The sequence below is a fragment of the Sabethes cyaneus genome, chromosome 3, assembly GCF_943734655.1.
Source record: "Sabethes cyaneus chromosome 3, idSabCyanKW18_F2, whole genome shotgun sequence".
Lineage (NCBI taxonomy): Eukaryota > Metazoa > Arthropoda > Insecta > Diptera > Culicidae > Sabethes > Sabethes cyaneus.
In genome coordinates, this window is record NC_071355.1 from 6,927,825 (window position 1) to 6,942,257 (window position 14,433).

At 40.4% G+C, this 14,433-nt stretch overlaps 1 protein-coding gene across 2 annotated transcripts in view; it reads right to left on the reverse strand.

Annotated features, from left to right (window-relative positions):
- LOC128742367 (uncharacterized) overlaps positions 1–5,296 on the reverse strand; it is a 39,340-nt gene extending 34,044 nt beyond the window's left edge. Inside the window, exon 1 of one of the 2 annotated variants that reach the window (XM_053838706.1) lies at positions 4,946–5,296. In XM_053838706.1, coding sequence (XP_053694681.1) covers positions 4,946–4,953 — 8 coding nt within the window. In that variant the 5' untranslated portion in view covers positions 4,954–5,296. Of the gene's footprint in view, positions 1–3,895; positions 4,067–4,945 lie in introns of those variants that run through there. The other variant, XM_053838704.1, reaches the window with a different exon arrangement.
- Positions 5,297–14,433: the final 9,137 nt, after the last annotated feature.

Genomic DNA, 14,433 nt, shown 5'->3' on the forward strand with positions numbered 1-14,433 from the left:
CTTATTGAAAAGATTCTGGAGAGGTTCGGCATGAGTGACTGTAAGTCGTGCAATACACCCGCTGAAGTGAGGTTGCAGTTACAACGATACGAAGGACAATGTGAGCAACCATACCGTGAACTCATAGGAAGCCTGATGTATCTAATGCTGAGAACAAGGCCGGATTTATGTTATATTGTTGGCTATTTATCGAGATTCCAGGATGCAGCAGGACCGGAGCACTGGAAGCACGCAAAACGAGTGTTACAATACCTTCAAGGTACTAAACGTTTTAAACTAGTATACAAAAGCAATGCCCATTCACCACCTGTAGTTGGTTTCGTCGATGCGGATTTAGCTAGTGATGAAAGTGATCGAAAATGTGTCTCAGGATATCTACTGAAGGTTTTCAACTCTACCGTAGCTTGGTCTTCAAAGAAGCAAAACGCTGTAGCAATGTCGTCAACTGAAGCAGAATATATTGCTATGAGCAGCTGTGTAAGCGAAACATTATGGCTGTGTGGACTAATGACCGACGCAATGGAAGCTGAAAATATATATCCCGTACCGGTTTTCGAGGACAACCAAGGTGCAATAGCAATGGCGCAGAAGGAAGAAACAAAAAGGGCTAAACACATAGATGTTAAATATCATTTTGTACGAGAGGCTGTCGCTAAAAAGCAGATTCAACTGGTATACATAACAACACAACAACAAGAGGCAGATCTCTTAACGAAGGCTTTAGCATCACCTCAATTCCTAAACTTAAGGGATAAAATAGGATTAGCTGAAATCAACTGAGAGGGGGTGTTGAAGAAACAAATCTAAGTAGCAGTCGATTTAATATTCATTTGTTCTAAAGGTCTGTTACCTAGATATTTTTCCTTAGTTACTAATAAACCACTGTTCAAGAAACATCATTATTCGTTATTCGTCCATAGTTCGACTCATGCACTTTCCAGCATTGGACAAAAGGTAGGAGTCACATAGACAACTTGTTAAGCGTAGCCACCTATAACCCCCCCCCCCCCTTCCTTTCTACTCTTTCCCCTCCATTCCCAAAAAAATCCTCTTTCATTACTTTCCCTTACCGTCCCTTCATCAATTGTAGAACCATCGTTTCAAAAAAAATTTTAATTTGTTGCTTTAAACGTGTGAGAACTATCGAGCGATCACCGTTCTCAATGCCGCCAAAGTGCTGTCTCAAATCATTTTCCGACGTCTATCACCAATTGCGAATAGATTTGTGGGAACTTATCAAGCCGGCTTCGTCGAAGGTCGGTCTACAACGGATCAAATATTTACACTGTGGCAAATCCTCCAAAAGGGCCGTGAATACAGAGTTCCCACGCATCATTTATTCGTTGACTTCAAAGCCGCATATGATACCATCGACCGGAAAGAGCTATGGAAAATCATGGACGAGAACAGCTTCCCCAGGAAGCTCATCAAACTGATTAAATCTACGATGGATGGTACACAGTGTTGCATTCGAATTTCGGGTGGATTGTCAAGTTCATTCGAATCACACAGAGGACTTCGTCAAGGTGATGGTCTTTCATGCCTGTTGTTCAACATAGCGTTACAAGGTGTTATAAACCGAGCGGATATCAACACGCGGGGTACGATATTCAACAAATCTAGTCAATTCGTCTGCTTTGCCGATGACATGGATATTATCTGTGGCGGTGGTTGAACAGTACACCAGACTAAAGCGCGAAGTAGAAAAGATTGGGTTAAAGGTAAATACGTCTAAAACAAAGTACATGCTGGCCAGCAGAACCGAGGCCGAACGATCTCTTGGGCAGTAGTATATTGATCGACGGCGATGAGTTTGAGGTAGTCGATGAATTTGTCTACCTTGGCTCACTGAGAACGGCGGACAATGATACCAGGCGTGAGATTCGAAGGCGTATTATCAGCGGAAGTCGTGCTTACTATGGGCTCCACAAGCAATTGCGGTCGAGAAGACTAAGTCCCCGTACAAAGTGCACCCTGTACAAGACGCTTATTAGACCGGTTGTTCCCTACGGGCATGAAACATGGACAATGCCTCAAATCCGGTACGAACAAGACGACCAGGAGCGCAGCGAGCAAGATGGTTAGACCAGGTGGAGCTAGATCTGGCGGAGAGTACTCGGTGTCCGAGGAATTGGAGAGCGGTAGCCCTCAACCGAATTACATGGAGAAACTTTGTTCAACAGGCTTTGTCTTAGGACGGCAAGCCACCTAAGTAAGTAAGTAAGATGTGCGAAGGATGCGGAATGAATGCTAACCTAGAAGTGCATACAAACGATTATAACGTGCTGGCCGCCGATATCTAAGAGATCTGCACCTTCCGCGGTCTCAAGTTGAAAAAAATTCGACTTAAATAAATTTTTGGAGACCTTTTGGTGACTCATTTTTTTTTTGAGAACAGTTCTGAGTTCTATCTGTGAAAATGTCAATAATAGACTGAAGACTGTTGTAAATTCGTACAAAACCAAACATGAAATAAACTAATTAATCACAGCTGAACCTTCAGCTGGCTCGTGATCATATCAGTGGATCGAGTGTATGTGATAAACGACAATCTAACGCGCGACTAGGTATCTGTCAGGTCGGAATACGAAAGCAATAACTTGCATCAATAACGAGTACCAACAACAGCCTAGTATGAATCGAAATCAAACCAGCGTGCGGTACTAAAGCATCACGTTGTCTTAAAGGTGAAGAGAAACATCACGCGTAAGAGATAATGTGACTCTGGTGTTGTTGGGTATGATTATCGAACCCGTTGCCACCGCAGGACCGAAGGTAATCGGAGCTGATACTGGTTCAGACGCAGCGCATATTGAGCACTGATTTAGCGCATCCACACACAATGCAACTCACGTGGAAAATTAACCGACTTGTAGTATTGAACTCATCGGAATGTGTGTTTATAGGATAAAAACATGGTGGTGTAAGTTTCGAACTTTTCCCATTGTGTGCTGATACACCTCAGAGAAAATATTTGCAATTCGTTATAAAGTTAGCCTGACTCCTACTGAATCGTAAAATTAAATACCCCGGATTCGATAATGAACAACCCAATTTGCGTGGTCTGTCCCAATTATTACTTGACTAGTTCAGCGATAGGCTGTAAATGCAAACGCACAGCCAAACACCTGCTGTTGTTAGCGCCTCGCCCAGCAAAGCAACGATGGGAAATAAAAATGCAACGGGTCAAGCGAGCAGTCCGGGTATTTGTATTCCATGCATTGTATTTACTGCGTCCATAGGAATTTTTTCTCATACGAAGTTTTCGTTTTCAATAGTAGATGCCCCATGAAATAGACACACACAAAAAAAAAATCCGACTTGAAACGGGTGTGTGGAAAAATGCCTGCTGCAGCACGTCTTCTTCAATGCTGCAGCGGATCTCTTCGGTGCGCTGTAATTTAAAGGTAGAAAATCTACACGACCAGAATCTCCGAAGCATGTCCGTGACGCATCAGAGCAAAACGGAAATAATCAAAATGGCAAGTTTGTTTTCTATTTAGCTGCACACAACGTTCAAGGGGTGACCCGAGGTCAGCGTCCAGTTGGTTGGATTTTCTCGACGTAGCCTTAAAAAAGGAAACTTAAATCTTGTTTTTTGTAAAGATTTGAAGTGAAGGAGAGTTATTGTCTTTTAGCAATCATTCAGAATCGACGAAATATAAATGATTTGTCGTCTTTGTACATTTCAATCTCTCAAATAGTGTTATAAGAATATGAAAAAAGCTTTACATGCAAAGATAGCATATAAAATGAATCATATAGGGCATAATTCGTATGTATATCTTTAGAGATAAAGCTTGTGAAACGGAAATAAACGAGAATGACTAATAGGTTAACCAGTACTATTCGTAGATCGAATAAGAATCAACCTTTAATTCGTAAGTTCGACTACCTTTTACGCGTTCTCTTTACTCTCATCCACCATCCATACAAAGGCCATTTGAACTGATCACGTCAAATAGTTTCACGAACAAAATCACACCTATCATCCTATCAGTTTAGAAACGCAACCAGCTGATACGGCATTTTATCAAAATGTAATCGTACTGAGTGTGGCAACGGAAGAAACCGGTCGTATTCACGACCAACATCCTTGAGCGAGATGCAATACACAGAACACCTGATACAACAGCTCGGTTACACGGTCATTGGATTGATGGTTATTAGCATATTGCTGCTGGCTCGGCTGCTCTCACGTTTTCAGACAGTTGTTCAAAGCCGTACGTATACGTACCTGTACTGTCATCCATGTGTAAATCTGTACCTGATGCAGACTTGTCATTTACCCTGTCTGCTCAATACATTGAAAAAGTAATACATAGTATGTGCTAAGCAGCTAAATGAAACCAATAGGGTTATAAAGGAATATGGTGTAAACAATATTTAAATAATTACTGGCAGGCTAACGGAAATTCTTTTGCTAGACTTCCGGTAGACTGGAGAAATCAAAGTGACTGTATGTTACTGATAAAAAATTAAAGAGACATATAGGAGCCTTCAAATAACATTGCCGAAAACACCAAAAAGTAATTAGTTATTAATTATATAAAACGTCTCAAATTAGTTAGCCATCTTGACTCGAGAATAATTACGTTTGATGTGATTAGATAATCTATGGTATTGACGAAACATAAAACAATAAGTCATGAGCCTTATTTTAAAACTTTCACTAATCACTTCGTTACTATTTGGGAATCACCAGCAAGGCCAGTAAAACAACACACAGTTTACAAAATTTGCTCTTATTCAAAGGTTCAGTTAAGAACGAAATACTTAGATTAGTCTTTCGTCTTAGATCTATAAACGACACATCTTTTAATGGCACAATTTGTAAACTAGCTCCCCCCGGTTCCAAACTTCTCCACCCGTCCCAGATAACCATTCCATACAGATGCAATGTAAAGAAACGCGCAGAATAAGAATAATTGCTCCAAACACTTACCTATTCATATGGCCAGTCTGATCAAGTAATTTCAACACATGCACACAAACTCAAGCACAATAATCTAAAGACGACGGTCGGTGGTGTCCGCCTGGCTGCTGCTTCCTGCTCACTTACTTCAGCAATCTGCCTTTTTTTTCTTTTAGGCTATGGGAAATGGCCTCCTATCACGGGAATCGTCACAAATTGCAAATAAAACACTACCCCAATGTGCACACGGACGAATGACGACACCGTTGTTTGAACAATTGGCAAAACAGGCGCACTCGAAATAGTAAAAATCACGAATTATTGGTGCAAATTCCACGAACGAACGTCGTCCCGTAGCACCATTTTCTGTGGAACAATAAAACTCAACTGACAGCCCACAGAGCCAGACACGACACACGACTGACAGTTCAAGGAGCGCATCAGCAAAAAACGCCCGTGATGCCAGAAATGAAAACAATTTGACGAAAAACGTTTGTTCGCGGTTTGTTTATTTGTACACCGAAAAAAAATGCATACACTCAATCTAAGAAGCTGATATTGTCAATTGCAAGGAAAATTGTACCATCCAAAGTGCGATATCGCTCATAAAAGTGCTATTTTGCATTAAATCGTTTCGGTCTCTTCGGCGCACTTATTGATTGGAATATAACGAAAAAGTGCGCCTAAGGTACCGAAACGATTTAATGCAAAATAACACTTTTATGAGCGATATCGCACTTTGGATGGAACAATTTTCCTTGCTATCAGCAATAAAACTGCTGTAAGCAGGGATGCCAGGTGATTTTTTGAAAAGTCTTCACCAAGGGGTTCCCAACAGCAGTGATTACTACGCACCTTCGAAAAAAGTTACTTTTGATTACTTTGCTGATTACCTCTGATTACCTGTAATCAATCTCTTATGATTACTAAAAATTAGTCATGATTACCAATGATTACTTAAGATTATCATTGATTACTATACTGATTACCTTTGATTACCTAATTAATTCATAAATGATTACAAAAGTAATCTCTGATTACTACGCACTGATACGCTTTGCTGGAAACCCCTTGGTCTTCACGAATCAAGAAAAATGTCTTCATTTGTCTTCCTTCGGCTTCCCGCCCATTTAAATAGATCATTTTGCGATGACGTCATTTTGCCGTCAAATGACACCACTTGGTGGTTTGTTTACATGTTTTTTGTCACATCCAGCGGTTTCGATTTGAAATTTTGTGAAGGATTACTGCATCAGGTGCTTTAAAATGCATGTAAGGTGCTTTCTCTTAAATAAAAACTATAATTTTTTATCATTATCTGCCGGACAAAGATAGAAAACTCAATTCAAACTTAAACACCATATAAACAAACCACCAAGTGTTGTCAAAAAAGTGTGGTTAGGAGCTCCCGTGTAATGATCTATTGCATGGTGAAGACATCACGGAGCGAAAAAGCTCCAGTTTGTTTCAAACAAAATGATTGTTGTTTTAAGCCTCAATAAAATATTTTTATAACAACCTGAAAATATTTTTGTTTCCAAACGAGATTCTGATGTTTGAATCAAGTAAATAACAGTTTTGAATTAAAAGTAAAGTATTTTCAAATTTGAAGTTGACATTGATGTAACAATAAATATTTTCATTTCAATCATACATTTCAGTTTGAAACAAAACGAAATTTTTGTTTGTGCGTAAAACAACCATAAATATGGTTGAAACTAGGTCCCTCCAGTGTTTCCTTTTTCCGAATTAATTCTATCAAAAGGTAAACTACCCAGGTAACCAATAAGCATTTCCAACGCAATTTAAAAGCAAGCCAATAAGCATTTAAGTTGCCTTAAATGCTACTTAAATGCTATTTTGGCAAAATATGCGGCTACTTTACTGCTAGCCCTCTTATCCAGCTTTTTACGCGCTATAATGGCGGACGCTATAAATTGTGTTCGTAATATTCGAACAATCTTTTTGACAACTCTGCATCCATCAAAACTGGGCACTCTTCTCATGTACGGCAGTGTTGCTCTTTCTTTCGTTTACGCAAAAGAAGGAGAGCAATAGTTTTGTTTACATTTCGCACATTTTTGCTCTCCTTTTTTGGCGTAAACGAAAGAAAGAGCACGGTAGTGTTGCAAGAGAAAAGTGCCAGATTTGATGTATGCAGAGTTGTCAAAAAGATTGTTCGCTTATTACGAACACAATTTATAGCGGCCATCATTATAGCGCGTAAAAAGCTGGATAGTGCTAACAATGCTTATTTGAGGCTAGTTACCAACAAGAAGAATTTAAATAGAATTTTGGAACAGTTATGCAGTCAAAAAGCTGATAAACAACAACCTGCAGTATAAAACGCCAGGGATGCTAATAAACGACTGATTTACTGCTTATTTTAATGCTTATTGGTTACCTGGGTATTTCTGGAATATTTCGATTTCCAGTTATGTTCCTATTTCATTATATCTTTAGGCAAACTGATACGTGGGCAAAGTTTTGTCGCAAACCGTCAATCAGCAAAAGTAGTCTGATTTGTTCCCTACATTTTCATGAATCTGATTTTTTCAATCGTGATAACAAACGACGTTCATACTACAACAAAGCATGAATGAAAAATTATGACAATTATAAATTAATTGTTTTTTAGTTTATACTGCACGCTACTGAAATGTCAAAAATGTTGTTCAAATATTACATACACGTCCGACATTATGGTTCGTAAAAAGCTGGATAGTTTCTACTATTCACAATTAATTTTTATATCCAATGTTACGATCTAGAAGAATGACGTCATAGGGTGCAATGCAAACCAATGCATAAGTAAAAGGTGCGGTAGATTGAATATGCTACAGTACCCCCCCGCTAATCCGACACCCAATAATCCGACGACTCAATAGTCCGGATCTCGCTAATCCGAAAAATTCCGATTTAAAAAGTATTGAACTTGACTTCTTTCAATCGAACACTACCTTCGTTTGGCGTCAGAATGGCACTCTTTCAAACTAAACGGAAATGGTACATGGTGCTGCTTCTACGTTCACGTTTGCTATGGCCATAATATTTTCATTGCTATTCTCAATAGACTGATGTGCTTGCACTTATTTTGACACTAACTAAGAGTTTCAGAGTATTTTGTTAACGAAATTGAGCATTACTGAGTATAAAACATAGTTATTGCGTACTTACGACAAATATTTTCAAAAATTTCCGGAGTTGTTTATGTATGGATGTAAACAAAACCACATTTCAAACTTACGCTGACGTCAATTTGACTGTCGGATTATCGAGTCAAAATTCGCTAATCCGGCTATAAATTTGTCGGATTAGCGGGGCGGTACTGTAGCATATTCAATCTACCGCACCTTTTACTTATGCATTGGTTGCACGCTTAAAAATTTTTGTTACAAAAAGCTTTTAGTCACCTTTTTGTCCGCAAGAGGGTGTTACTTTTGCATCTTTTCGGATATATATGAGATTTTGCGAAGTGAACTATATTGTTAATATAGTATATTTGCCAAAAGTAACTAAAACTTTATGACTGCTGTGTAATTTCTGCCAATAATATCAAAATCGACCCAGCAATCATGAAAGAGCATTTCATTTTTGAGCAGCGTGGTGGATAACTTTCAACGAAACTCACAATATCTTATCTGACAACAGCTCTCGTGCAAGCGAACGGTGTTCTCGCGCAGTGACTATTGTTTGAGTCTTGGCTTAAGTGAACATTTGAAATGATCGTTTTTATTGGCGACGGAATGAGGCTTCAGTGTTACCACAAACTATACAGACAACACGCGAACGATTTTTTCAGGTACCACGAGGGACGTGAGAAAGTCACTCACGGTCCCTTCACAAGCACTCATTTTTCTCACTCGTTAGTTCATCAACAGGGCTTATAGCAACGCAAAACAAACATTTTTAGTTACCATGCAACACAACAACATTCCCTTGCCGACCCAGAGCTATGGGCAATAGCAACGGAAGGTAATATTATTTTTGTAACTGAATTGGCGACACGATGGTGCTAATCTTCTTTGGAGACTCCAAAAAATTATTAGCTGCGGATACCAAGTGCGACACATTCATTTAAAATAATGGCAGTTCCAAAACAAATATCTAAAACCTGTTTTAGATGCTACAATTTTGTGGGTGATATTTCATAAACAACACGTCGAATGCCAAGATTGGCTTTAGTAAAAGCATGTCCAATGCTTGATCCAGAGCAGCCTTCAAACAGAAACCATTGCAATCGGTAGAACCGACGATGATTCCTACGCGCCGCGAAAAGCTGAGCCTGGACATGTCGACAACCCATCGGTTAGAATACTCCGCACCTTCGTTCGTATTGTTACGATGTCGCATTCGACTAGCGGTGCTGCAAAGAGTACTCATCGCTGTTTCTCTCGATAATTCGTTCACGAGCCGGCGCCAATTCCGCGTTTTTTACTTTCATCAAGCTCATCATCTGTTTCTCCAGTACCTCGTACTTCTAGAGCAGATTTATCGAACCGTGTTTTCGAAAGTCCTCATACGCCGAGGACGCGTACAGTTCCGAGCACTTTTTGTCCCACCAAATGGTGGAAGACCGCCGATAGAACGTTTTCCCGGGTATCGGTTCCATCTGGGTTTGAGTCATGGCGTCGAGGATCAAGCCAATGATAAAGTTGTATTCTTCCTTCGGAGGAAGTTCTTCGTGTAATTCGATATTTTATGTGGCTACGTTTTTATCGGTTGTCCCCTACAACCTTGTTGGCCATTAGCACGCGAATGGGACTCAAAAATGAAACTGGTAGATTTGCTTCTAGATTAGGCTGACCAGACGTCCCGGATTATGCGGGACTGTCCCGGATCCGGATGACTTGTCCCGGATTAGTAAGCGTCCCGGAAAGTGTCCCGCATTGATAAATTTTCTAATCGAAGCAATTTTTAAAGATGAAACAGGAAATTATGTTACATTGCATGAAAAAGTCTACTGCTGACACTTGTCAGCTAGTGCACACCCTCCCCAGTCAAGGCCCCGGCCTACCGGCACCTCGAATTCTTCATCTGACCAATGTCGCTGGCGACTGTTCTCTTCATCTTCAGTTTTCGCTTCATTATCCCCCCGTATTTCAATACTGGACAAACTTGGGGACAATCTGGTGCACTCAGCTCTTTTGGGATAAACTGAAGTCCATTGTCCATTGTAGCATGCATGCTGAAACTGCGGCTGGCTATCATGGGACTTAATGAAGGGCAAAATTCGCCTGGTGAGGTATCTACCCCTGTGTATCTCCGAATTCCTATCCGTCACCAAACACTGATTTTCACACGGATGCCAATGAAACAAATCCCTTGCCAAGTCAGGACCTTTTATCACGAATCCATCCTGAAAACCAATCTCGAATCTGCTACAAACCCTACCGCGAGTCAGAGCACCCCTGGATTTGGTTAAAATCGGCCTTCTCTAAAGCTTATTCATCATCCAGTTAGACACATGCATCGCGTTTCGTCACCACCCGGCCGCAGAGTCCACGAGACTGCATTCTAGCCTTTGTTTATTGTTTGAGGCTTCTGTTGGGCTCCCCATTAGCTCGTTAACGCTTGTAGCCATTCCGAGTCGGATTCGCCGTACAGTACAGCGGTCAGTATTCAGTTTTTTTCGCCAAAGCGTTATGCCGTGATGCTGAGATCAGCCTTAACTTTCCGAGTGACCCTCAACCGCAGTTGATGATCAAGAGTTCAACTCCAACGTCTGGCCTGCACCTTGCGGACAGCCCTGGGTTTCCATGCACCCCTCAATTACTCACACCACAGCTCTTTTAGGATAATCCGTCAGTCCCACCAGCTCCCGAGCCGACGCTGATGGATTCTGCAGGTGACCGTACACAATTACGTTTATTTCTCCTCCTGGAGATGAATACCTCCAAACCACGTTACCTTTATACTGCGAAACAATAATACCGAGCAGAACCGTTTACACATAACACTACGCCACCAAAAGCGAGCATCCATGACCACTGGGAGCGCCGCTATCGCCAAAACGAAGTGCCCATTTTCTAAATGACCCCATCTTTACTACCGAATCGATTTAGCAAATAAGCCATCCAATATGTCCCGCATTCATCCAAAAAAAATCTGGTCACTTTATTCTAGATCTTCCCACAAAACTTCATGCTGTTTGGGTGTATCCATATTTTCCGCTGCTAGAGCGAAACATCATGTTCCTCAATGCACATCGCTATTTGCCGTTACGTTACATCGCATACTCAATGCAAGTCGGATCAGTGGAACAAGCCTTTTGGCTACTACCCGACATGTTATCATCAGCAAGTAATCAAGTATACTAGGAATTCAAAATAAATCCCCAAAGGCGTTAATTTGTCACGCAGTTTCTTTTCTTCAAGCATACCAAATTTAGAGATTAAGTAGCTTTTCCGCGTTTTATGTTGCACAAGAAATTTAAATTAAATGTATTTGCATTCATTCATGTAAAATTAGTAAAATAAAGACCATTTGTTCCGTTCTTTCGCAAAATCAATCAAGTTCAAGAGAAATGTGAATAATAAAAAATTTTTAATTTTGATCAATGAAATAGAACTGGATTATTATTTTAAAAATAATTTTATACGATTTATGATGGGGCCTCGAAACGCTCTCTTATCCCCGATGACTAAACTTTCCAGATGCTGGAACATTTTTCCTCCCTCTTAGAACTTCCGTTGGACTTCTTTTTTGTACACCCTGATAACCAGAGCCACGTAGCCGTGGTCATCATCGCACGAAACCGTCGTATAAGCCCGGATCACCAGCTCTTCGTTGATCGTCGCCGACAGATGAATATGCTGCCCGAACGGCAGGTCCAGGATGCGATCCGAAACCAGCGAGTGTCATTGAAAATGTTTTCTTTCCGCTCTAGTGGGAACATATGTTTTTCCGGGGAATCTAGCAGTATGGGCGATTGGGCGATTTCTTCGTACCACACTGGCTGGCGTTGGATTTATCCTTCGTACCGTTGTTGTTCAGGAAGAAATTGGTCGTGAGGGCAGCGGCGACCACCACCAGCATGCTGATCGCTATCGGAACGACATCCAATTCGAACAGGTTGCACATCGATACTTTATCGCTGATATAATATATCCGAAAACTGCTCCTTGAAATCCCGTAAAAAAACAGACCTCCATACCTGTGTGAGGACTATAAGGTCTGTTCGTAAAACACTTCGAACTAGCTTAAAAACCGCAACGGAGTTCCGCTTTCCGCACACCACAGATAACCGGAAAGCCAGGCAGAAGATCGATCCACTCGAAAGAAACGTCGCCCCTAGACTGCTGAATTTCAAATGATGATTAATTTAAATCAAAAAATATGTAATTTATTAGGTACTGATTTCTCACCTCGTCGTTCAGTAAACAACTTGACGTAAACTTCATACAAATGAATTTATGGAAAAAATGCATGTAATCGGGCTACTGAGTTTTCTTGCCGAATACATTTCTAAATTTCTGGCAGAGTAAAGGAAACAGATAGCTTTTGAGAGCTTTGAGTGGCATGTGAATATGTGAGAAATGCGAGGGACGAGATTCACTCACTTCAAATGAAACTGGTCCCTGAGATTTTATGATATTTGTTCTACGCGTGGTGTCTGTATAGTTTGTGGTGTTACGTCTGTTAGTCTGTGGAGTTACCGTGGACCCCCGTTCGTTTGACCGTTTTTAATCTGAACAATTTTTAATTTGAACCCCGCTGGTTTGCACGATGTGCGAATTAAAGATGGTTCAAATGTCATTCTCAACATGGCATCAATTGCCTTCGCAGACAATGCACATAAACACGATTTGTTTGTACTGATCTAGCGTGTTTAATCCTAGATTAATCAGTTTCACATTTCGTTTCCCAACGATTACGATAAAAATCCGATCGGAGAATAACATATTCGCTGCTTGCAACTACCAACTAAACGAGACTAAATCAAACCACCAAAACAATAACAGAGAGCAGGGCGGCCAGTTCATAGGAGTTTCAGCATATTTAGGGTTAATAGTTGTTCAAATTAAAAACGAACCCCGTTAGTTTGCATGAGGAATCGTTCAAACGAACGGGGGTCCACTGTACTATGGAAGCATCCAGGATTGTTTGTTGTTCGAGTGTAAAAATGTAAACATTGTTTAATTTTGCAAATTATTCTAGCGGGGGTACACGGTATCCAGCTTTCCACGAGCGATAATGGCGGATATTGAGCACAAGTGAGCACAATCTTTTGACATTCATTGGAGGAGCGTCGAGTTCGCCCTGACGGAGTTACTATGATACATTCATGATTGTTTGTTGTTCGAATGTGAAAATGTAAACATTGTTTAATTTTGCAGATCAGCTGAAGTGGATTCAAACTTTTATAGTGGTTTGCGGCCATAATTTGCTGAAGGCACTGGCAAACTTTCGAAACATTACACATTAACGCAAACATTAACTTCATGTTGGTCGAGCCGTTGTCAAGTTTGCTCTCGAACAGCGTCTCGACTTGATAAGAAACTTTCCGTTGCGTATCCAGCATTCCACGAGCGATAATGGCGGGTATTGAGCACAAGTGGGCACAATCTTTTGACATTCATTGGAGGAGCGTCGAGTTCGCCCTGACGGAGTTACTATGGATACCTTCATGATTGTTTGTTGTTCGAATGTAAAAATGTAATCATTGTTCAATTTTGCAGATTAGCTAAAGAGGAACATAATTGAACGGACAAGTTTTATGGATTGTGGTTTTGCAGTTTTCGCAAATTTCAAGGAGAATTTCCAAATATGCAACGGAAAGTTTCTTATCAAGTCGAGACGCTGTTCAAGAGCAAACTTGACAGCGGCTCGACCAACATGAAGTTAATGTTTGCGTTAATATGTAATGTTTCGAATGTTTAATTCGCACGATTGTGAAAAAGTATTCTGAGCCAGTGCCTTCAGCAAATTATGGCCGCAAACCACTATAAAAGTTTGAATCCGTTTAGTTATGTTCCACTTCAGCTGATCTGCAAAATTAAACAATGTTTACATTTTTACACTCGAACAACAAACAATCATGAATGTATCCATAGTAACTCCGTCAGGGCGAACTCGACGCTCCTCCAATGAATGTCAAAAGATTTTGCCCACTTGTGCTCAATATCCGCAATTATCGCTCGTGGAAAGCTGGATAGCCTACCGAATATTTTTTGTTCACATTTTTTTCCATGGTGCTCAGCTAGGTGCTCAGTTTAATTCCAAAAATTAGAATTTAAAATAAATTATAAAAAATTCAAATCTTTAAATAAATCTTTTTCATCTTTTGTCATGATGTGTCACCCTCTTTGGATTTTCATTTTGGGAATTCAGCACATTCAGCAGCGTGGTTATGTTGGCAGCTTTGCGCAATTTAAAAAGCGATGAAAGAAGGAGAACTGTCACAACAAAAACGTTCGTTGATGGTTGATCGTTTCGTGATGTGCCGTGATTTTAATGCTCAATTTTGATTAAATGAAGCTTTAATCTATTCATTTTCGTAGATAATTTGTATTTTT